This window comes from Equus quagga, chromosome 3 (genome assembly GCF_021613505.1).
Source record: "Equus quagga isolate Etosha38 chromosome 3, UCLA_HA_Equagga_1.0, whole genome shotgun sequence".
In the NCBI taxonomy this organism is placed as follows: Eukaryota; Metazoa; Chordata; class Mammalia; order Perissodactyla; family Equidae; genus Equus; species Equus quagga.
This window is the reverse complement of record NC_060269.1, coordinates 153,299,073-153,324,508: the sequence shown is the minus strand read 5'-3', so window position 1 is coordinate 153,324,508 and position 25,436 is coordinate 153,299,073. Positions and strand designations below refer to the sequence as shown.

The window sequence follows — 25,436 nt, the reverse complement described above, 5'->3', positions numbered from 1 at the left end:
TTGTGTCTAGAATGAAAAGCTTCCTGTAAAATGTTTTTGTAGACCTAGGTACTTGCTGAAAATTTCATTTCTCTACATCTTTGCAATATAGACAGGAAAACTCTAAGTCAGAGCACTTTGGGTAAATTCAGCTTCTTTATGTACACAAGAAGAAGGAATGGTTTCTGAGGTGATCTGGCCCAAGACGTGTTGTCCTTTGTATATTTATGCAGACACTGGGATATCAATTATTCATTCATTCAGCAGATATTTGTTGAGTGCCAACTCTACGTCAGGTACTGTGTTAGTGTCCGAGGGCTGCCAGAACAAAGTACCAGAAACTAATTGGCTTAAAACAACAGAAATTTATTGTCTCACGGTTCTGGAAGCTCGAAGGCTGAAGTCAAGGTGTCAGCAGGTCATGCTCTCTGAAAACTCTAGGAGAGGATCCTCCCTCGCCCCTCTAGCTTCCCGTGGTTGCCAGTAATTCTTGGTGCTCCTTGGCTTGCAGCTGCAGCATTTCAGTCTCTGCCTCTCATCACATGACCTTTTTCTCTGTGTGTCTCTGTCTTGGTGTTTTCTCTTCTTATAAGGACACCAGTCAGATTGAATTAGGGCCCACCCACTCCACTGTGACTACATCTTAACTAATAGTACGTACAATGACCCTATTTTCAAGCAAGGCCACATTTACAGGTACTAGGGTTAGGAATTCAACGTATATTTTTGGGGGATGCATTTTAACCCATAATAGTTTCCTTCTATGGGTTCAGGTTATAGTAAAGAAGAAAACAAAATAAACTCTGCTGACTTGAGTTTACATTCTTACATGCCTTAAGAAAATAGAAATCTCAGAGCCGTGGCACATTAGTTATTCTGTTGGAAAACGTTTGTTAAGCATTTGCTATTTGCCTGTCAGTGATCTAGGTTCTGGGAATAAAAGGATAAGCAAGAACGACTTAGCCTATCCCCCTTAGGGAGCTTGTAACCAAGTGGAATGCTAGAGAAATCTGTATTAGTTTCCTATGACTGCTGTAACAAATTGGCCATAAACTTGGTGGCCTAAAACAACACACTTTTATTCTCTTACAGTTCTAGAGGTCACAAGTCTGCAAGCAGTCTCACTGGACAGAAGTCAAGAAGTCAACAGGGCCATGCTCCCTGTGAGGCTCTAGGGGGGCATCCGTTTCTTTGCCTTTTCCAGCTTCTGGAACTGTATTCCTTGGCTCCTGGCCCCTTCCTCCATCTTCAAAACAAGCAGTGTAACATCTTCAGGTCTCTCTCTGCTTCTGTCTTGATGTATTCTTTTCTTCTGTGTGTGTCCAAATTGCGCTTGGTCTCCCTCTTATAAGGACAATTGTGATTACATTTAGGGCTCGCCTGGATAATCCAGGATAATCTCCTCATCTCAAGACCCTTAATTTAGTCACATCTGCAAAGCCCTGTGGCCTGTAGAGTAACATTCACAGGTTCCAGGAATTAGGACCTGGATGTCTTTGGGTCTCTCTTCAGCCTACCACAAGTAATTTGACAGGGAGGGGACATTCAGGGAACTGTGGGGACTCATAGTACCACCTCACTAGACTGAGGAAGTGAGATGAGTCTTACAAAGACTGTTAGGTGCAGGCCAAGGCCTGAAAGCTGAGCAGGAGTTGACCAGATGAGGAAGAGGGAGATGAGAGCCCAGGCAGGAGGAAGAGCTAGTGCAAAGATTCACAGGGAGAGAGAGCCTGGCAGGGTTGAAGGTTACTGCTGCTTCGCCTGAGGAGGGCCAGGGAGAGGTTATCCCAGCCTGAGGATCACAGCTCCTTCTCCTTGATCATTATACGTCTCAGGTGTGGTTTCTGTCACTTTCCGTGTATTAGCTCGTGAGTCCTCACAATGACCTTCTGGAGGTCAGCACTCATTTCGCAGAAGAGGAATCTGAGACCCTAGGAGCCAGGCAAAGTTTGTCCTTTGCTCTCACAGTTAGAGTGACATATTCATTGTGTTTTTAAGAGATTGCTCTGGGCACAATTTAGAGGATAGTTTGAGGGAGGGAAGATTAGGTCGAGGAGACCAGCTTGGAGGCTGTGGCAGTTGTTCAGCCTGCTGATGGCAGCCTGGACTAGGGTAGTGACAGTGCTAATGGAGATAGATGAATGGATTGTAGAGAAATTTAGGAGGCTGGGGGGCAAGGGGAGACTACACAGTCTGTTTGGGTACATGTTGAATTTGAGGTGCATTTCAGTCATGAAGCAGAGCTGAGAGGTAGACAGCTGAATCTGGACTGTTCACCTGCGAGTTATGAGAGACTAGATTTGGGGGTCATAGCCTAGTGTAGATGTGACTGAGGCTGAGGCTGTGGGAGTAGAGGCCAGGACCAGGGAGTGTGAGCAGAGCGGGAATTGAGGAGAAGAGGGAGTTGAGTGAAGACAGCCTGCAGACCCATCTCCACTCTTCATGTCCACATCACTCTGTCTGCTACTACAGTCTGGCTTCTGTCCCCGCCCTCCACCCTTGTGGCCCTTAGCTAGAACTGCATTGTATAAATTAAAGAGGCCACATCCTGGTTCTGAAGAGAGGCTGTGTGCTGGGAGCAGACAGGAGGTTGGAGGTTTCAGGAGAATGGAAACATTTGCAGTAGCTGCGGTAGAGACTGGGAGAGAGGGCGCGTTCGGGAAACAAGAACAGGAATTGCATTTTCGACTCGTGTGCTATTACTTTTAAAGCTCTTTCCTATGTTTTTTTCATGCCCAAGGAGGTTTTAAAACAGATGGTCTGATCTTGATGTCTTAAGTGGAACACTAAACCACAGAGAGTTGAATTCATTCATTCATTCAACAAATAATTTATTGAGGGCCTATTATGTGTTAAGCACTGTCCTAGGCACTTGCAATGTGTCAGCAAACACACAAACAGGATTCCGGTCTTCACGTGGCAGGGAACAGCTCAGCTGGGCCTAATGAGCTGCAGCATGGCAGGGTGTACTGGAATAACGTGGCTGCACTTTTTTTTTTTTTTTTTAAGACTCTATCTACCCCTGGCTTCCTCTTGAAGTGTAGGTGTCCGCACTCTAAGGAGCTGAGTGGTTTAGATGCTCATTCCCTTTAGCGAGAAACTCAAATGACCAGCTCAATACTCCAAAGATAAATGATTTTCATCTCATCTTTCTACTAGCCAGGCATATGGCATTGGACTAGAACCCTCTTCTCTGTCGTTTGCCCTGCTCTGAAAATGAATTAGACTAGCTAGTCTCTAAGATTTGTAATTTCAAGTCATCTTTTACTTATTCTTGTTGGATATTCACGTGAATGAATATTAGTGTCTGTGCCGTGAACTTCCTTTGCAAAAAGATGTTGGTTCTATTTGATCACTTTTCTGATATAGCAGACAGGACAGGCCTGGTCTTGGAGCTCTGATTACCATAGTCCTGGGATGTTGTAATAAGAATTAAAATTCTTCCCTTCCTCTGAGGTATTTGAGAAACTGGGAGGGCCAATCTTTCAGTCTGTATCTTTGTTCTTCAGATTCCCCTCCTGGGTGTGTATGTCTCCTAAACTCTTTCTTGTGCATGTGCACTAAGAGTCTTGTAATAGTAGGAATGAGAACAATAATAAATGCTCTGGCAGTATTAATGCATTCGCTCCGCACAGTAACCCTGTGAGGTAGGCATGATTGTTACCCTTATTTTATACATGTGGAAACTGAGGCCAGAGAGCCTTGGTAACCTGCCTTAGGTCCCCTAGCCAGTGGGTGAGGCCCATGCTCTTGACCTCTCTGCTGCCTTCCAGGGCTCCAGCCCTTTGCTCTGGATGACCCTCCCACTGCATCTTGCACATGGAAAACATGCTGCTTGACAACAGAGAAACCAACACCCTCACGTAGATTCATTCCCCAAGAAGGGCAGTAAAACCTGGTTTGCATGCAGATTTTTTACCAGGAATATCTGAGAATTAATTCCTAAATTGTCACTTAAGATATGATGTTTTTCTTGTCTCTGATTTTTATGTTAACTCGTTCACACAAATCAGAGCACTAAATCCTGTTAGATCCAATAGGTTTGCTTCTCCTGACCGTGTGTGGTGACCATGTCCACAGTGTGGGTTTAGGTCTGCCTGACCCTGGAGCCCTGGCTCAGTCATTCTCTCACCTACATGGTAGGTATTTTCAACTTGAAGAAAAATGGTGTACTCTAGTCAGTCACTTTGTGTAGCCTAAAGCCTTCTGTTGTAATTTAGAATTAGAAAAGAACTAAATTTTGCTTCTGAGATAAGCATGTGGTCCCCTGGTGTACAGATTAGCAACTCCATGGAGAAGGAGTGTGTGTCCCCTGTGCTGTGAGACTGCGTGTGCTGGCAGCCAGCCCGGCCCCTACACTTCCCGTCACTGGAGGTGCTGCGTGGTTTCTCACAGCTGGACCTCCCGCCAGCCAGCTCTTCCTTACGCAGCGTGCAGCAGCACTGCACTGCCCGTGTTTCCCGAGGGTGGCAAGGGACAAGACAGAACCTCGGTGAGGATGTCCTGAACTGATGCTCTGGGCCAGCCTGTAGGAGAGACATTAGAGACAAAAGCAGGATTGAAGGCTTCACTCACAGCCTGGCCAAATGGCATCACAGAGACAAAGAAGGGGTCAGGCACAGGCTGGAGACAGTTCCCCGTGTGACACACTCACAGCCAGCAGACCAGGTACTCCACGACCAGCTTCACCTTGGGCAAGGCCAGGCTCTCTCTCATTGGCCTTTACAACAAGGCTCCCAGAAGCACAGTGTCTTAGTCCATTTGAGCAGCTGTCACAAAGTGTACCACACACTGGGTGGCTTATAAACAGCACACATTTATTTCTCATAGTTCTGGAGGCTAGGAGCCCGAGATCAGGGTGCCAGCAAGGCTGGGTTCTGGTGAGGGCCCTTTTCTGGGTTGCAGACAGCTACCTTTATCTATGTCCTTACTTGGTGGAAAGAGAGTGAGGGAGCTCTCTGGTCTCTTTTAAGGGCACTAATCCCATCATGGGGCTCTACCGTCATGACCTACTCAACTCCCAAAGGCCCCTCCTCCTAACGCCATCACTGAGGGGATTAGATTTCAACATATGACTTATAGGGAGACACAAACGTTCAGTCTATAGCACACATTGCATTAATACCTTCTCAAAAACTGACGACAGATATGCCAGGGAATACCAAAGTCTTCATCTTTCAATTGAGGAGAAAGTACGCTTTGTGAGTAAAGAAGACAGGTCTCAGCATGCTCACGAGGCTACGTGGGGAAACGTCGCACTGGTTAGCAGGACTGGTCTGGTTCGTGAGTAACGAGGGTCTTTGTGTGCTCATCGCTCTGTGCTGCTTCTTGTTCCTGGAGTTTAGTTTACCTTGTGGTTTGGAATTCAGGTTTTAGGCTGCTGATGTCTTTTTACCTAGCTTTTACCCGTAATTTCTCTTACCTCTAAGTACATTTGTTATTTTTCTACAGTTACCATATGTTTGTTCCATGTTGTATCCTTGTTCCAGCCTTAGGATTCCTCATTGATATGTCTGTCACTAAATTTATTTGTGTTTTTAACCCTCTGATTAAGCAGACTTTTCAAATTCTCTTCTGTTATTGAAGAACGCGGGTGATGTACATGGCTGTATTAGACTGATCAAAAGTTCTATCTTCTTCTCTGTTCATAAATAAGTATGGACTTAAAAGTCACTAATCTTTAAATAAGTTTTGGTCCTCAGGCATCTATCTGTTTGATTACTTCATTTGACCAATGACTGTTCACTCCCTAGATATTTATTAAGTGTCTATCATTTGCTGTCAGCTGTGCCAGGCACTGGCTAATTGGAGACTTCAGCATAATATCGTGTAGAAACTAGGAGTTTTAGTGTTTTCTATTACTCTGTCTCATTTCTGTATTGTTACGACCTTTATATCCCCAAAAACCTTTTCCCGCTTTGGGTCCTAGAATCCTGATGCTGCTTAATGAACATAACAGATTTCCTTTATGCTGCCTGTTGTTTCCACATGAAGCTGTAGTGAGAGTTGGCACAACCTGATGGTTAGTGGGGATCACCAGAATGAACGTAAAAAACACTGTGGAACTGATGCATAGTTTTTTGGGTTTTTTTGTGTGTGTGAGGAAGATTGTCCCTGAGCTAACATCTGTGCCAGCCTTCTTTGTTTTATGTGGGATGCCACCACAGCACGGCCTGACAGGTGGCGCTACATCTGCACCCGGGATCCGAACCTGCGAACCCTGGGCCGCTGAAGGAGAGCTCACGAATTTAACCACTATGCCACCAGGCCGGGCCCTGATGCACAGTTTTAAATGTCATAAATTTAAAAAAAATGGGTGCAGTAGGTTTATTATGCAGACTAGAGCAGTGGAGCAGAGCCTGTTGTTTTTGAAGTGAAAGGTATTGGGCAGTGAAATTGAGAAGCACTGGCAAGTCGCTTGTAGTGTTAACCTTAAAAATTTATACAGACTGAGAAATATACAAACATGTTAAGTTGGTATTTGTGGGGTTCTTTTCATGGAATTACTTAAATACCTTTGTAAAAATGATTTAACTAAGCCGACATTATCAGAATCCTTAAAAGTTTGGAGTTGAGCTGCCCACATGCTCAGGAGAGAAAGGTGCGTGTCGAAGCAGGGCACAGGCTCTCCTCTCCCCCAGGGGACGAGGGCTTGGTCTGCGTTGCCGCTGGACGGGGTCAGTTCTAGAGCTGTGTGTAGCAGCAGCTTCGAACCTTTGATCTCAGGACCATCTTATATGCTGAAAAATTGTTGAGGACCCAAAGAGCTTTTGTTTATGTGTGTTTTTTTTTGAGTTTACGATAGTTTACAATCTTATGAAATTTCAGTTGTACATTATTGTCTGTCAGTCGTGTTGTAGGTGCACCCCTTCACCCTTTGTGCCCATCCCCCACCCCCCCTTTTCCCTGGTAGCCACTAGTCTGTTCTCTTTGTCCACATGTTTAAATTCCTCATATGAGTGGAGTCATACAGAGATTGTCCCTCTCTATCTGGCTTATTTCACTTAAAATAATTCCCTCAAGGGCCACCCATGTTGTTGTGAATGGGACAATTTTATCCTTTTTTATGGCTGAGCAGTATTCCATTGTGTATATATACCACATCTTCTTTATCCAATCATCAGTTGATGGGCACTTAGGTTGCTTCCATGTCTTGGCTGTCGTAAATAATACTGCAATGAATATTGGGGTGCATGGGACTTTAGGAATTGCTGACTTCCAGTTCTTTGGCTAGATACCCAGTAGTGGGATGGCTGGGTCATATGGTAGTTCTATTTTTAATTTTTTGAGGAGTCTCCATACTGTTTCTCAGAGTGGCGGCACCAGTTTGCACTCCCACCAGCAGTATATGAGGGTTCCTTTTTCTCCACAACCTCTCCAACACGTGTTACTTTTTGTTTTGTTTTGTTTTGTTTTTTGCCATTCTAATGGGTATAAGGTGATATCTTAGTGTAGTTTTGATTTGCACTTCCCTGATGCACAGCGATGATGAACATCTTTTCATGTCCCTATTGGCCATCTGTATGTCTTCTTTGGAGAAATGTCTGTTCATCTCCTCTGCCCATTTTTTGATGGGGTTGTTTGAGTTTTTGTTGTTGAGTTGTGTGAGTTCTTTAGATATTATAGAGATTAACCCTTGGTTGGATATATGACTTTCAAATATTTTTTCCCAGTTAGTGGGTTGTTTTTTTCTTTCAATCCTGTTTTCCCTTGGCTTGAAGAAGCTCTTTAGTTTGATGAGGTCCCATTTGTTTATTTTTTCTATTGTTTCCCTTGTCTGAGAAGACATGGTGTCTGAAAAGATCCTTTTAATACTGATGTCAAACAGTGTGCTGCCTATATTTTCCTCTAGAAGCCTTATAGTTTCAGGTCTTACCTTTAGGTCTTTGATCCATTTTGAGTTTATTTTGGTGAATGGTGAAAAAGAATGGTCAATTTCCATTCTTTTACATGTGGCTTTCCAGTTTTCCCAGCACCATTTGTTGAAAAGACTTTCTTTTCTCCATTGTATGCCCTCAGCTCCTTTGTTGAAGATTAGCTGTCCATAGATGTGTGGTTTTATTTCTGGGCTTTCACTTCTGTTCCATTGATCTGTGGACCTGTTTTTGTACCACTACCATGCTGTTTTGATTACTGTAGCTTTGCAGTATGTTTTGAAGTCAGGGATTGTGATGCCTCCAGCTGTGTTCTTTTTTCTCAGGATTGCTTTAGCAATTTGGGGTCTTTTCTTGCCCCATATGAATTTTAGGATTCTTTGTTGTATTTCTGTAAAGAATGTCATTCGGATTCTGTTTGGGATGGTGTTGAATCTGTAGATTGCTTTAGGTAGCATGGACATTTTAACTATGTTCATTCTTCCAATCCATGTTCATGGAATGTCTTTCCATCTCTTTATGTCGTCATCCATTTCTTTCAGGAAAGCCTTGTAGTTTTTATTGTACAGGTCCTTCACTTCCATAGTTAAATTCACCCTGAGGTATTTTATTCTTTTTATTGCAATTGTGAATGGTTTTGTGTCCTTGAGTTCTTTTTCTGTTAGTTCATTATTAGAGTATAGAAAGGCTACTGATTTATGTAAGTTGATTTTATACCCTGCAACTTTGCTATAGTTGTTGATTATTTCTAAAAGTTTTCCAATGGATTCTTTGGGGTTTTCTATATGTAAGATCATGTCGTCTGCAAACAGTGAGAGTTTCATTTCTTCCCTCCCTATTTGGATTCCCTTTATTCCTTTTTCTTGCCTAATTGCTCTGGACGACACCTCCAGTACTATGCTAAATAAGAGTGGTGATAGAGGGCATCCTTGTCTCGTTCCTGTTTTCAAGCGGATGGCGCTCAGTTTTTGCCCATTGAGTATGATGTTGGCTGTGGGTTTGTCATGTAGGGCCTTTATTATGTTGAGGTAATTTCCTTCTATCCCCAGTTTTTTCAGAGTTTTTATAATAAATGGCTGTTGGATCTTGTCAAATGCTTTCTCTGCATCTATTGAGATGATCATGTGGTTTTTATTCCTCAGTTTGTTGATGTTGTGTATCATGTTGATTGATTTGCGGATGTTGAACCATCCCTCTGTCCCTGATATGAATCCCACTTGATCATGATGTATGATCCTTTTGATGAATTGTTGAATTCGGGTTGCCAAAATTTTGTTGAGAATTTTTGGATCTATGTTCATCAGCGATATTGGCCTGTAGTTCTGCTTTTTCATGCTGTACTTGTCAGGCTTTGGTATCAGCGTGATGTTGGCCTCATAGAATGTGTTAGGAAGTGTTCCATCCTCCCTAATTTATTGGAATAGCTTGAAAAGGATAGGTATTAAATCCTCTCTGAAAGTTTGGTAGAATTCCCCAGGAAAGCCATCTGGTCCTGGGGTTTTGTTCTTTGGGAGGCTTTTGATGGCTGTTTCAATCTCTTTCCTTGTGATTGGTCTGTTCAGATTGTCTGCTTCTTCTTGACTAAGCTTTGGGAGATTGTAGGAGTCCAAGAATTTGTCCATTTCCTCTAGGTTATCCATTTTGTTGGCATATGGTTTTTCGTAGTATTCTCTTATAATCTGTTGTATTTCTGCGGAGTCTGTTGTTATTTCTCCTCTTTCATTTCTAATTTTACTTATCTGAGCTTTCTCTCTTTTTTTCTTTGTAAGACTGGCTAGGGGTTTGTCAATTTTATTTATCTTTTCAAAGAACCAGCTCCTTGTTTCATTGATCCTTTCTACTGCCCTTTTTGTTTCAATAGCATTTATTTCTGCTCTGATTTGTATTATTTCTCTCCTTCTGCTGACTTTGGGCTTTGATTGTTCTTCTTTTTCTAGTTCAGTTAGGTGTAGTTTAAGATTGCTTATTTGGGGTTTTTCTTGTTTGTTAAGATGTGCCTGTATTGCGATGAATTTTCCTCATAATACAGCTTTTGCTATATCCCATATGAGTTGGTATGGCATGTTATCCTTTTCATTTGTCTCCACGTATTTTTGATTTCTTCTTTAATTTCTTCAATGATTCATTGCTTGTTCAATAGCATATTGTTTAGTCTCCACATCCTTGTGCCTTTCTCAGCTTTTCTCTTGTAATTAATTTCTAGCTTTATAGCCTTATGATTGGAGAAGATACTTGTTATTATTTCAATTTTTTTAAATTTTTAGAGGCTTGCCTTGTTTCCCAACAGATGGTCTATCCTGGAGAATGTTCCATGTGTGCTTGAGAAGAACGTGTATTCTGCTGTTTTTGGATGGAGTGTTCTATATATGTCTATTAAGTCCAAATGTTTTAGCTTTTCATTTAGCTCCATTCTTTCTTTGTTGATTTTCTGTCTGGATGATCTGTCCGTTGATGTGAGTGGGGTGTTGAGGTCCCCTACTATTATTGTGTTATTTTTGATATCTTCTTTTAGGTTTGTTAATAGTTGCTTTATGAACTTTGGTGCTCCTGTGTTGGGTGCATAGATATTTATAAGCGTTATTTCTTCTTGATGAAGTGTCCCTTTGATCATTATATATTGGCCCTCTATGTCTCTCTTTACCTGCCTTATCTTGAAGTCTGTTGTGTCTGATATAAGTATTGCGACTCCTGCTTTCTTTTATTTGCTATTAGCTTGGAGTATTGTCTTCCACCCCTTCACTCTGAGCCTGTGTTTCTCCTTGGAGCTGAGGTGTGTTTCCTGGAGGCAACAAATTGTTGCATCTTGTTCTTTAATCCATTTTGCCACCCTGTGTCTTTTTATTGGAGAGTTCAGTCCATTTACATTGAGGGTGAGTGTTGATGCATGAGGGCTTAATGCTGTCATTCTGTTGCTTGTTTTCCAGTTTTCCTGTGTTTCCTTTGTTTCTTGTCATGTGTGTTTTAGCCTACCCATTGACTTCTGCACTTTCTTATGCTAGGTTTCCTAGATTTTTCGTTATTTATGTTTTGTGTCTCTGTTCTGTTTTTTAGTTTAGTGGCTACCCTGAAGTTTGTACTCAGAATCCTGTATATAACATGGTCCATTTTCTGGCGGTCTCTTACTTCCTTAGCCTAGACTGTTTCAGTCCCTTTCCTCCTCCCCTCCTAAATTATTATTTTCATCTCTTATTCCAACTTGTGTTGTGAGTTTGTGGTTAGAGTGATAAGATTGTCTTTGCTTTGGTGATTTACTTCCCTTTATCCTAATGCTATAGTTGAATATTTGCTATCCTATTCAGATTCTCTCTGTCTCCCTGCTCTATGTTTTGTGACCCCTTACTCCCTTTTTTTCTTTTTTCAGGTATGAGGGCCTTCTTGAGGATTTCTTGTAGTGGAGGTCTTGTGGCTATGAAGTCCCTTAGCTTTTGTTTGTCTGGAAAAGATTTAATTTCTCCCTCATATCTGAAGGATATTTTTGCTGGATAGAGTATTCTTGGCTGAAGATTTTTATCCTTTAAAGTTTTGAATATGTCACTCCTACCTTGTAAGGTTTCTGTAGAGAAATCTGCTGAAAGTCTGATGGGGTTCCTTTGTAGGTTATTTTCTTCCCTGAGTATTCTTTCTTTGTCATTCACCTTTGCCAGTTTTACTACTATATGCCTTGCAGTAGGTCTTTTTACATTGAGATATCTAGTAAGCTTCCTCCTGACATACCTGAAAGCTTATTCCACACATATTTCTCTCCTATTCTCTAGATTTGGGAAGTTCTGTCTTATTATTCCTTTGAGCACACTTTCTGCTCCATTCTCCTTTTCATTGCCCTTGGGGATTCCAATTATTCTTTTTTTTTTTTTTTTTTTAAAGATTTTATTTTTTCCTTTTTCTCCCCAAAGCCACCCCCGGTACATAGTTGTATATTCTTCGTTGTGGGTCCTTCTAGTTGTGGTATGTGGGACGCCACCTCAGCGTGGTTTGATGAGCAGTGTCATGTCCGCGCCCAGGATTCGAACCAACGAAACACTGGGCCGCCTGCAGCGGAGCGCGCGAACTTAACCACTCGGCCACGGGGCCAGCCCCTCCAATTATTCTTATATTGCATTTCCTCATTGAGTCGGCTATTTCTCAGAGATTTTCTTCATTCCTTTTTATTCTTAATTCTCTCCTCTGTCTGGAGCCATTCATCCTGTCTATGTTCGATTATGCTGATTTGCTCCTCTATGGCATACACATGGGCACTCAGGGAATCTGTATTCTGTTTTATCTGATCCATTGTATTTTTCATCTCTAGTATTTCTGATTGATTCTTCTTTATAGTTTCAATCTCTTTTGTGAATTAACTCCAGAACTCGTTGACTTGTTTCTCTATATTTTCCTTTACCTCATTGAATTTTTTGTCTATAGCTATTCTGAATTCATTTTCGTTTAGTTTACTTATTTCTGAGTCCTCAGGGCATAATTCTGGGTTCTTATTTTCCCTCTGATCTGGAGTTTTTATGAATAGTGGTTTTTGCGCATAATGCTATTATTTGGTTGCAGTTACAGCCTGTCGCCACTAGATGGGGGTCAAGAGCCACATACTGAGAGCCCTCCGCCTTCAGCCGCCATGGCGGCATGCAGTGCGGGTTGGGGGAAGAGGGGCCCCTTCTCTCACGCACAGACTTGGTTTTCAATCAGCTCTCGCTGTCTCCTCTCCTGGGATCTTGGCTTGCTGAGGTCACCCGGTGAAAGCTTTCCCCTGTTAGAGGGCTTCCCTCTGGACTGCACGGCCTGGGAGTCCTGGACGATCCTGGACACGCGGCCCCTCCCCTTCTCCTTCCCACCCATAGGAGCGATCCCAGTCTCTAGGGGAGGAGCTAAGTTCTCTCCTACCCTGTTCCAGCTCCTCCAAGGGTGGCTCCAGCCTCTCTGTGCCCTCTGTCATTTCGCTGCTGTGGGTCTCTGAGGATTTCTGAGCTATTATGATACTTTTTTGTTGGAATATGGTTGCTCTTTTTTTGTTGTATGTTGGAGGGGAGAGAGTCCCAGGCAAGCTCACTCCGCCATGGCTCTGATGTCACCCCCATGTATTATGTTTTTAAAAAATAAGAAGACACAAACATTTCACTCTCCATCAGAGCAGGATGTTGTCACATGTCTTGTGGATTCTGAAGACTCCCTCTGTGAGAATGAGGGTTTTAAAAGGCACATAACATCTTAGTACTATTATAAATATAGTTTCATTATTGAACACCACCTGAGGGGGGTCTGGGAACCCAGAGGGATCCTCAGGATACATTTTGAGAATGACTGTGCTATAACATTAGTCAATCCAAGAACATATGAATAACCTCTTTTTACAAAATAAAGTGGAACAAATCAAGTGACTTGCTCAGAATTCTAAAAATCAGTGAAAATGAGATCGTTCCTAATGCCTCTTCAGTTACCAACCTACTAGCAATTCCCCATGTAAACTATGCTCCTTCCCATTTGACTCTTGCTATGCTCCGGACACCCTTTCTTTCCTTCTTCATCTCAGTGACTTCTCCTTCAGCTCAGCCATCACTTTCTTCAGAAAGTCTCCCTCATGCCTCCTTTTCCAGGTGGGTGTTCTGAAGCACACCAGGCCCAGCCATGATTCCTCTGGTGGCACTCCTCACACTTGTGCACAATCTTACCAGCTCCTTGACTGAGCTGTTGGATTCATCAAGACAGGACTAATTTTTCCCCCAGCATCCAGCACAGTGCTTGTCGTTTACTCAGTAGTTGTTTATTGAGTAATGAGGTGTTTTTACTTCTATAATAAAATTATAAATAAAACCTAAGAGACATGGATAATTATATAAAATTTATTCAAGAAATATACAGCATAAAATAATTTATGAGGGGGCTGGCCCCATGGCCGAGTGGTTAAATTTGTGCTCTCCGCTTTGGTGGTCCAGGATTTCACTGGTTTGGACCCTGGGCGTGGACCTGGCACTGCTCATCAGGCCACGCTGAGGTGGTGTCCCACATGCCACAACCAGAAGGACCTACAACTAGAATATACAACTATGTACCAGGGGGTCTTTGGAGAGAAGAAGAAGTAAAAAAAAAAAGGAGAGGAAGAAGATTGGCAGCAGATGTTAGCTTAGGTGCCAATCTTTGAAAATAAAGCACCCAATAAATTTTTTTTAACATTAAAAAAAATTGTGTCACATATTAACATTTTCTACCATATGACTATGATCATTTAGAAATTTGATTTTATTTACAAAATGTTTACATTCCCTCCTGAAATGCACACACACACACCTTGAATACGTTTTAAACTATTGTCTTTCTACTGGTAGGTTTTTTTTTTATCAAGTTATTATTTCTCTGAAGTCCATATATGTAAAAAGAACCTCTGGCTTTGGGAGGGTAAATCAATTTCATATCTTTTGAATTCTTGCCCTTATGTTTTTCACTGATAGCATTAGAAACCAGTGTAGAATTCTATAATTGCAAAATACAATATATTGAATTGTGCATAATGATGGACTTCCCATATCATGCAGTAAAACACAGTTGTTTGCATATTATAATGTGACAAAATTGTATAATTGCATAAAATCTTTTTCTAGAATTGTCCAAAACTATTTAAGTGGAGAACCATTTGAAGAATACCAAGAAAGCTCATATTTTTCTCGATTTTTACAGTGGAAATGGCTGGAAAGGTATGTTCTAATTTAAAATTCAATAAAAACAAGTAGTAACTTCTCATAATCAGCATGCTGATTGATGTATGCTTTTTCATCTGTCAAAATACAGTTGGAAGTCAGGTCATATGTAGTATTTTTGTACAGAAGTTATTAATATGTATTATGCAGTTTCTTCTGACTCAGTTGACTCTGTTCTCTCTTCCTAAAATGTCAGTTAGCCCTGTTGGTGCAGTAGTTAGAAAATAACACATCCTGGATACACAAAAATACAATCCGATGCAGTGGTTGAGTCTTTGCAGTCTTAGCCCTGCTTAGCCTAGTACTAGCTGTGTGGCCTCAGGCTGGTGACTCAGACTCTGTGAGCTTCAGGTCCTTGTTCTGTAAAATAGGGGTGATTATAAAATCCACCCTAGGGACTGCTGAGGCTACCTGAGAAATGTGTGTAGAATGCTTAGCACAGTGCTTGGTGTGCAAAATCAAGTGCACGGCCAAAAAAGTGTTCGCTGCCACTAGTGGTGGTGGTGGTATTATTATTATGTCGCTTATTATTGATTGATTAAATTTCCAGTTCTAGTTCATACATGTTTCTTTTGAGACATTGGGTACATGTTAAACATCTCCTTTGAGGCTCTTTTTTTGAGGACAGCATGCTGTGGATATGTCATTTTCCTTAACAGCTGTCTGACAGGCCCAAAGAAGTATTCCTAAGAATACATAAGTATCTCATTGCAGGGGCTTGTTACAGACCTGTCTTTAGCTAGTAAGGATAATCTGACCGTTCTGCATCTGTCCTCAGTGTTTTCAATAAATCTTAAATGTCAACATGTGCTTATTTCTCTTAGTGCGATTGAGAGCTGTCCCACTAGAGGGAGCCACAGTTGCCTTTGTCCTGGGCACGCCCGTTGAGTAAAGCGTTTCCATGAATAAGGCTAAGACAAGAGCTGGGTAGCCCTTCTGTTTTAAAATAACAATGTGATATGAGACCTGAACCTTTTTTTTTCTTAATTAATCAGGCAACCAGTGACAAAGAACACATTTAGACATTACAGAGTTCTAGGAAAAGGTGGATTTGGAGAGGTAAGTAATGTGTGACCCAGCGTGAGTAGTGCTTCCAGAGAAATAGATAGCAAGGTAATTGAAAGAAATTATCTTCAGGTAACGTATCAACTTTACCAATAAATTTATTTCCTTATTGTGTATTTTGTGAATTATTTTAGCCAACCATGAGAATTAAGATTGAATTTTGAGCCAAAGGTACTTTGCTACAAGCTTTTTAAAAAGTTGAGAGAGCCAGAAAAAAAAAATTAACTATCTTGTGATTTTACCTTTCACTTCATATTTCTTAAAGAAGTTTTATTTTCCCATGCTCAATGTTCAAGCTCAGTCAGTTTGTCCTGACTTAAAAGATTATTCTGTTTTTATATTGTGGAGTTTCTGTTCCTCTACTTCCATAATTTAGTACCAGCCTAAAAGTTCACATAGTTCAGAGTATATTATTATTATTATTATTTTTATTGAGTTAATGATAGGTTACAATCTTGTGAAATTTCAGTTGTACATTATTGTCTGTCGTGTTGTAGGTGCACCCCTTCACCCTTTGTGCCCACCCCCCACCCCACTTTTCCCCTGGTAGCCACTAATCTGTTCTCTTTGTCCACATGTTTAAATTCCTCATATGCAGAGTATATTATTAAATATTCTTGTTTAACTCAACTCTGTTTGGACATATATGAACCTCACACCTACATCAAAAGGTGTTGGAAAATGTGTAAATTTGGGGAAATTCTAAGGGAGCTACCCACAAATCCATCAGAAATGGTCTTTAAATGTGATGGCTTTCGTAGATAGAGACCTCTGTGGTAGGTGGACAGAGAGTCGCATGCAGTTCTGTTTAGGTGACTTAAAGAGATGTTAATTGCCTCATTAATTATCTGGAGTGATCATATCTAGTTCAAGCATGTGTAAGTCCCCAGAGCCGGGGAGCCGCAGGAGAACTGAAACTGTGTGCTTAGGCAAAAGTGGGTTACATGCACACGATTTAAATCATACGTGCTCTCAAATCCCGGTGACAGCCAAAGCCATGGCTACCAGAATCCCCTTACCGTGAATTAGAAAGCTGGCCCAAGAGCTGGCACACTGCAAGGGAGGTCTGCTACCATCTGAGTTTGACACGGTAAGAAGCGGTCCACATAGCGGTTACTTTAGGAGAATTGGCAGTGTCGGACCTCTGATACAATTCTGGAGACCGTTTAGAATACTTTGTGTAATCCAACCAAAGCTTGTTGTACCCACTTCATAACAGATATTTCTGTAAGAAATCCATCCTCTATTTGAACACCTCCTAGAGCAAGAAGGTCATTTGCTCTCTGCAATTCATGCTGTTCTGCCTTTCTTGACCTCCAAGTACAAAACTCAGATTTTGTCAAAGAAGAGAACAAGAGAAGTTTTAAGCACATGGGTCTTGTGCTGACAAAGGAATGAAGTTCTAGTTACAGCCACATATAAGTTTTAAAAATGGACTCAGTAGGAACAGGTTAGCAAATTTTAACTGTTGTGAAAGACTTGGTATATTTATGATTTTATATATTACTCTTTTTTCCAGTTTTATTGAGAAAAATTGACATATATCACTCTATAAGTAAGGCATACAGCATGATGGTTTGATTTACATATATTTTGAAATGAATACTAGAATAGGTTCAGCTAACATCCATCATCTCATATGGATGCAATAAAAAGAAAAAAAAAGAAAAAAGGGAAAAAACTTTCTCCTTGTGATGAGAACTCTTAGGATTTACTCTCTTAACAACTTTCCTATATATCATACATCAGTGTTAGCTATGGTCATCATGTTGTACATTCCATCTCTAGTACTTATTTATCTTGTAAGTGGAAGTTTGTACCTTTTGACCCGTTCTACCCATTTCTCCCTCCTGCCACCCTCCACCTCTGGTGACCACAAGTCTGATCTCTTTTCTGTGAGTTTGTTGTTGTTGTTTTTAGATTTCACATACAAGTGAGATCATACAGTCTTTGTCTTTCTCTAACTTATTTCAGTTAGCATAATGCCCTCAAAGTCCATCCATGTTGTCACAAATGGCAGGATTTTCTTCTCTCTCATGGCTGAATCATATTCCTTAGTCTATATCTATCTATCTATCTGTCTGTCTATCTATCTATCTATCTATCTATCTGTCTATCTATCTATCTATCGATATACCACATCTTTATCCCTTCATCCATTGTTGGACACTTAAGTTGTTTCTATGTCTTGGCTATTGCAAATAATGCTACTGTGAACATGGGGGTGCAGATGTCTTTTCGAATTACCCTTTGCATTTTCTTTGGATGTATTCCCAGAATTGGAATTGTTGGATCATATGGCAGTTCTATTTTGAATTTTTTGAGGATCCTCCATACTGTTTTTCATAGTGGCTGCACCATTTACAGTCCCACCAACAGTGCACAAGGGTTCTCTTTTCTCCACACCCACACCAGCATTTGTCATTGCTTGTCTTTTTGGTGATGGACTGCAAATTACTTTTAAACACATATACTTGTGTTTCCAAACAAATGATTGTACGGATGAATAAATTGTTGTGGTTTTTCACAGACTTGTTCTCGATGTGCTATACACTACATCAAGGCCCAGAGGGGAGTGAATAATCCATTTCTATTCTGAATGCCTCTCAGAAAGAGCCCTGTGACCCTAATGCAGACAGCCTTGGTGCCTTTTAAATCCAAATTCCAATAGTGCATTTACTTTTTTCAAATGCTAACACCTCTTCTAGTAGATTTGAAAAGACAAACATTTTGGTCTTATTTTGTCAACAATAATGCTTTCACTTATGCTTTACATCCTCCAAAATAGATTTGGAGGGTCCCAAGGCAAGCGCACTGGGAAGGGAGTTGGGTAGACGTCTCTGCTTGTGTGGCTGTAGGGGCAGCATAGTGGAGTGGAAAGAGCATAAACTTGAGAGTTGGGCAGACCTAAGGTCAAGTTCCTCTTCCCTCCCCTCCAGCTGTGTGATCTTGGGTTCACCATCTTGATCTCATCCTTCAGAGGGGGTGATAAGCCCTGCTTCAGTGGGTTGTGGTGAAGAGCAAAGGAGTATTTGTATCCAGCTGATAATGCGATGCCTGACGCCTTTACCGCTTCTCCCTTCAGTCCTTTGATTTGGCAGTTCCACTTAAGAGAATTTATCCTAAGTTAATGATAAAAAGATATTGCAAAGATTTATGTGCCAAGACTTAGTAGGAAAATGATTAAATAAATTGTGGAGTAGTCATATATTGGGAGAATGTTTAATGATGAGAAAATATCTGCACTATAAAATGAGAAAGAGGAGATTATAAAATATTATCTATTCTATAATATAAGCACAATTTTTCCCTAAAGGCCAGGGGTTTGGGGGTGTAACAAGGCATATATTCTTGAATGTGCATGTACGAAGGGGACTTATAAGCCTGTGCAGCCAAATATTAATGATAGTTATCAGGTAAGTTTTATCATTGTCTTTATTAATACTTTCAATAGTTCCCACAATGAACTTTATATTTTGCCATCAAAATTATTTTATTGATAGATAAAATTATATCATGTCTTATATTTGCTTTTGAAGTAATCCTTTGTGTGTGTGTATGTGGTATATATGTCTGTGGTTGCAGAGTAGGTGGGTGTGCGATGTGTGTGTGTTGTATGTGTCTGTGTCTGTGGTGTGCAGTAGCTGTGTGTAGGATGTGTGTGTGTGTGTGTGTGTGTGTGTGTGTATGTGTTTGTGGGCTGGGTGTGTGGTATGGGGGTATGTGTGTCTGTGTCTGTGATATAGAGTGGAGTCAGAGGGAACAAGACAGCCATACGTTGATAGCCTAGAAGCTGGGGGACTGGTACCTGGGGGCTCATTATACTATTCTCTCCACTTTTGTATGTGTGAAAATTTTCATAATATAAAATTAAGCAATATATAAATATTCCTTTAAGAACAAAGTAGAATAAAAGTATGATAGTCTGTGAGTTCTATGAAATATATTTCCTTATATTATTGAACTTTTAAAAAAATCAAGAATCTACTTAGTTTCAAAACTTTTGATCTTGTACAAAAAGTAAAAAGACTTATTTAAATTAAACAGATGCACCATGATCACGTATGAACAACAGGCTCCATTTGCTCGCAGCTGTCTTAGATAAAAAGCACAATGCTGTATTCACTTGTTTGTCTCGGCTCCCTTTGGAGGGGAAGAAGCTGAGGGAAAAGAGCCGAGCCAGGCTCTGAGGCGTCCATGACTGAAATGGTCTTGGCCCATCAGAGTCTTCGCTGCTCTTTACTAGATGGATTATCGTGGAGAAAACAGGTTTCTTTTTGTAGCCTAAGAAATGTCAGGTATACATAAACCTTTTTTTCTTTTGTTTGAAACTAGGTTTGTGCCTGTCAAGTGCGAGCTACAGGAAAAATGTATGCCTGTAAAAAGCTAGAAAAAAAGAGAATAAAGAAGAGGAAGGGTGAAGCTATGGCTCTAAATGAAAAAAGAATCCTAGAAAAAGTGCATAGTAGGTTTGTAGTAAGTATCTTCTTCCGGTCCGTGCGTAGAGTGCCTGGTTGTAGCGCTTTCCAGCAGACCTGCTGCTAAGCTCACCTCTGTTCCCGCCGTGGCGTTTGGGAGTTGGTGAGTTTCTTAGTTTAGTGTGGGGAGGGGTTGCTGTCTTGTGCTGTTAACAGGGATGGGTGCCGGAAACAGTTTTGTTTCAGTAACAGCCATCTTCTTTCCTCTTCAACTCTTACTGGACACAAACATAAACATGGTGATCCTGCTTCCAACTTGTGATTCCTTACAGATCTGTTGCAGTCCACCGTCGCCTTGTCTGTCAGTTACTCTTCACGCCTTCACCTGTGGTGTTGCCTGGTCAGGTGTCCTGTCCTCTCTGGTGGCAGCCAGAGCTTACTGTTCAGTTTGCCGCCAGCCTCCCGGGCTCTGGCTGGTGGGGGCCTCTGGCTGATGGGCTTGAAGACCCTTTCCGAGCCTGTCTCCTCGCGCAGACCTCGGTCTGTTTCCTCTTTGTCCTCTTTCTGACACCCAGCAAGTTTACTGCTTGGCCCTAAGTTAGCATATCCCAATATTTGAATCTCAAATTGCACCTTCACTGTTTCAGGTGAGGATTGATCATCCGGGAATCTGGGATGAGCTCAGGACCCACTCCAGGCCCTAGGCTGTGCATGAAGTAGAGTGGTTTTCCTCGCCAGACCCAGCTTCTCTCCACGTAGTTCCTTGTTTGCTGTAGCATCTACTGCAGTGTGAAGGTCTGCTTGAAGGGAGAGAGTGAAAGGTGAAAGGCCCAGAGGGGATTTCACATTTACATGATTTATAAAATGATTTGTAGCGTTCGAGTTACTTCCTCCAAGTTATTTATTTCTCAGTCTGAGGTCAGTGCTGGGGCACGGGTGTTCCAGAACAGTGGTCTGCACAGCCGCCATCTAAGTTTAATAGTTTATGTCAATGTCAGTCTTACGTGCATTGCCTGAAAATCTTTAATAAAATGGGCTCATCTTGGAGTTGCTTGAAACATATTTGTGTAACAACCTTGAAACATAGAAACCCACAATCTAGCTTTATGAAAGGGGCATAAATAGTAATTATGGTTTATTCTATTTAAATATGTTGATTTCTATATTCTTTACCTTTCCCAAGGAACCTAGAAATATTTTTGTTCATCCTTGATTCTGTTTTTTCCTCCCTGCTTACTGTCAGTCAGTGGGTCCTGCCCTGTCCCTATGTCACGTTCGTCTCCTCTTCCTCATCCCCACTGCCCACCCTAGCCCACAACATGATTGTGTGGATAGACAGTCCAGGACTTTCCAGATACCTGATTGAGAATTTAGCTAAGTTATTAGATATGATACCAGCCACAGACAGTTAGAAAATGAAAATTTTTAATTGATACCATTTACAATAGCATCAAGAAACATCAAAATCTAGGCAAAAATCGAATGAAAATGTGTAAGATTTCTACACTGAGAACTATGAAATGCTATTGCAAGCAATTAAAGAAGACCTGAGGGGTACCGAGTCCGTAGATTCAAAGACTCAATGCTGTGAAGATGTCACTTCTCCCAAAACTGATGCATAGATTAAATGAATTAAATGCAGTCCTAATAAAAATCCCAGCTGGGTGTGTATGTGTGTGTGTGTGTGTAAGTTGACATACAAACCAGTAGAAAAGTGGGAAAAAAACTTGAACAGGCACTTCACAAAGAGGTTCCAAATGGGTAATAAATATATGACAAACTCTGAGCAATGTCCCATATATTTGCACATACAGAGAAATGCACATTAAACCTCAGTAAGAGATCACTACAGCTCCACCAGCGTTGATTGACAACATAAAGTGTTGGGAGGCTGTGCAGCAGCAAGCTCTCTCTGCACTGCTAGGCAGGGTGCACTTAACTTGTATGCTGGATGTGGGTGTTCTGGAAGTGTGGATATCAGCGCTAATGATTAGAGCAAAACTGAGGAATCTTGATCTCAAGTGTCTTTGTGAAGTTTTGTCACCTACCCATGTAGACACAGAAAGTTCTCTCCTTTCAGTACGGAGTTGCTGGAAGATCTCTGATAGGTAGAGATCCGAGAAGCACCAGACGCATGGTATACATTTCCCTGAAGCATACGGTATTTGGGTGTCCTAATGATAAATCTAAGGTGGATTATTTGAATATTGTTAGCAGATTGAGTAAATGATCATTGAATGAGCAGGTTTCTGTGTTTTGTTTTTTATGATGTTGTTGTCTTTAGGTTAGTTTATCCTACACTTACGAAACCAAAGATTCCTTGTGCTTGGTGCTAACCATTATGAATGGAGGGGACTTGAAGTTTCACATTTACAACCTGGGAAACCCCGGCTTTGATGAGCAGAGAGCTATTTTCTACGCTGCAGAGCTGTGCTGTGGCTTGGAGGACTTGCAGAGGGAAAGAATTGTGTACAGGTAAGAAGGCACGAACCCTGGGGCCTTGAAACCTGTTCCTCCTGAGCCGTGGGCTGCGGCACAGTCCCACTGGCCACTTAGGGGCTTGGGCAAGAGGGCAGTTGGGGAGCCCCTTGGTGGCAATGCCTAGGGGCTGGTCATTCACACTATTGGAAATGTGCCTGATCAGAGGTGGACCTTGGTTTTCTTTTTAGTTCTCTTTAATCTATAGTAAGTAGCTTTTACTTGATAAGTTGATCAAATATAGGTGGTGCTACTCACATAGGCACAAGAAGAGCCCATTTCCAAAATCCTTAGACATTTTGACTGTTCTGCTAAGGACTGTGGGCTGCGTCCCAACAAAATAGCATAACAATCAAATGTCTTAAAATAATAAAATTAATTTTTTTGCATCTTCAAATTCAGCAAAGAAAATTAAATTTAGTAGTTAGAATGAGTTTAGTGTGATCCATATCTTTAGTTTTAGGGGAAGCATTCCTTCCACCCATCCCGTCGATGCCGGCCTTCCTGGACTCTGATGCTCTTCTCCACTGCTCCCTGGGCAGCTTATTTGTTCACTTCTGTGCAGCCATCCCCCGACTGTGTGCAAATCATTCCCTACTAGGCATTTCTAGTCCTGCTCTTTTCCCTAAATTCCAAGAGGTCTGTATCCCTTGTCCTCATCCAGTTGATGACCAAATCACTCCTGAATATTTCCTAAATCACTCTTGATTTTCTGGGGTCACTGGTGTGGTTGGTATTTTCCTTAGGTCCACTTGCAGGCAAGAACTTGAACTGTCTCCCTGATGCCAGCCTTGTCCCGGTCCCAACTCCACATGACTGACAACCACGCCTTTCTGAGTGAGCGTCTGATCCGGTCCCGTCGTCCCCAGGTTGGGACCCTACGAGCCAGGCTCTCCTGACCCTGTGTAATGCCGCCCTCTGACTTCTCCAGCCCCGTGTCCTGCTGCTCTTGTAATACGCATGTATTTGCAGCTCCAAGAACTTGTCAGGCATCCTCATGTCTTTACCCCTTTGCACATGTGGTTCCTCTTTTGGATGACTTTCTTCACTGCACCCCCTCTTTGTTCATTCCAAGAAGCTCCTCTTCATGGTGCCAGAGTGCGCCCCCTCCCCTGACAGCACAAGTGCGTGCCCCGCTTCTGCATCCTCACAGCACTCTGTGTTGTCCCGCTCCCGGGCTGGTTGTGCTCGCCTGCGAGCTTCTCAGAAGGCTTTTCTCCTGGCCGCCCCTATTCTTTGTCTACACGTACCGGAGCCAAGTGAAATGTCTCTTGAGGGCCAGATACCTGGCGTGGCCATGGGCTGACATGGCCCCACCTGGATTTGTTGAGCAAGGGGTGGATTGCGGCCCCTGGAGTGGTTCCTCTAGAGACAGAGTGGCTGTCTGAATGGAGACTGCCCTGTCACCCTACTTACAGGGAGAAAAGGTGGCGCTGGAGCACTGAACAGCCTGGAGGAGCCTTGATTCGTATTTTACTCCTGGAGGAAATTCCAGTTGAGTACTGTTATGGACAGGCAAGACCCCTCTGCTTGCCTCTGGTGTTAGGATGTGTTACTGGATTACTGGTTAGAAGATTCTCATTTCCCTCATTCTTTCACCTCAGGCTCCCACTTACCCTCAGGCCAAGCAGGTGAGAGGCATGGGTCAGCCCACATGCAGTGAGAAGTGGACCAAGTCTGTCTCATCCACTGCTGTGTCTACAACACCTGCCATCAGGAGGTGCCCACTAAGTGTGTGTTGAATGAATGACTGATGGTTTTCAGCCTCCAATGGTGCAGCCCATCTCTCTTTAATCTAAGGACCCATTAAAGCACTGCTTGCATTCTTCAACAGAAAGGTTTTTGTGTCCTCTTTTTTGTTTTCAGAGATTGCCACTTGACAACTCTTATGAGAGCAAGTGCCAGAAAGATGATCTCTTTTTTTCCAGAGAGACAGTACAAATAAAAATGCTTTACTGTTTCTGCAGTCTAAAGGTCAGCAAAGCAGAGGCACTCAGGTTGGGCTTTAAGCAATCCTTCAGGAGCAGCATGTTACCAGTCAGAACTGAGAGCCTTGGGGCTGCCTTGCCCTCTTCCCAGGGAGCTGCCTCCAGAGTGCCATGGGGTGGGGAGGGCATGACCTTCAAGTGTGGACCTCCTAGAAAGGCATCGAGGCAGATGCTGCAACACGGTTTGGAAGTCTGCCAAAGAGGTATCTGTGCCCGTGAGCAATTAAACGTACTGGACTCTTGGAATTCTTTCCAGGATTTGTGCTTTAAAGTGGGCACACACCTCATCAGGGAAGGCTTCCTGGAGGAGCCAGAACTTAGGTTGCAGTTTGGAAAGATGGCTAAGATCTGAACAGGGGCAAGAAGGGGTGGTTCTTCCAAAGGAGATGTGTGTTGCATGTGCATGCTGGCGAAAGCGAGCAGAGGAGGCCGACCAAACCAGAGCATGCGTGAAGAAGCAGGAAGGAAGGAGCGAGCTTGTATTGGCTTTCTGTTTGCTTCCAGGTTCAAAACTGTGCCTTTTTATATCTGTTATTTATTCAGAGAAAAGGTTAAGAAGTTAGTAAAGAGCCATAGCATCCTAGAGGGCCTTTTATTCCAGATGTGATTCTCCTGGAGTATTTTATTTCTTCTCTCTACAGTCCAGTGCTGTTCAGATAAAATGCCTGAAACGACATAACGACAACAAACCACAAAAGGAGTGCCAGCCTCAGTGGGGCCCAGGAACGCTGCCAGGGGGCTGGGGGTGCTGTACAGCACTTAAGGCAGTGCACAGGCAGGGAGGCACACCTGGGCCATGAGGCCCACAGAGCAGGCTCTCTCTGACTGTTAGTGCCATAGGTGTGTGATTTTAGAGTTGTAGTAGTTTATGTTGTCAACTTAAAAAGCAAATTTGCCAGCTATTTTACCCTCAGAACAAGTTTATTCGGGAACAGCCAAAAGAATTGCAGTTCAGGA

General features: G+C 42.2%; 1 protein-coding gene across 1 annotated transcript in view; it reads left to right on the top strand.

Annotated features, from left to right (window-relative positions):
• Window positions 1-25,436, top strand: part of GRK4 (G protein-coupled receptor kinase 4) — a 99,295-nt gene that overhangs the window by 39,336 nt on the left and 34,523 nt on the right. Inside the window, exons 6-9 of the mRNA XM_046655793.1 lie at window positions 14,435-14,527; window positions 15,526-15,589; window positions 19,931-20,071; window positions 22,298-22,488. Coding sequence (XP_046511749.1) covers window positions 14,435-14,527; window positions 15,526-15,589; window positions 19,931-20,071; window positions 22,298-22,488 — 489 coding nt within the window. The remainder of the gene's footprint in view (window positions 1-14,434; window positions 14,528-15,525; window positions 15,590-19,930; window positions 20,072-22,297; window positions 22,489-25,436) is intronic.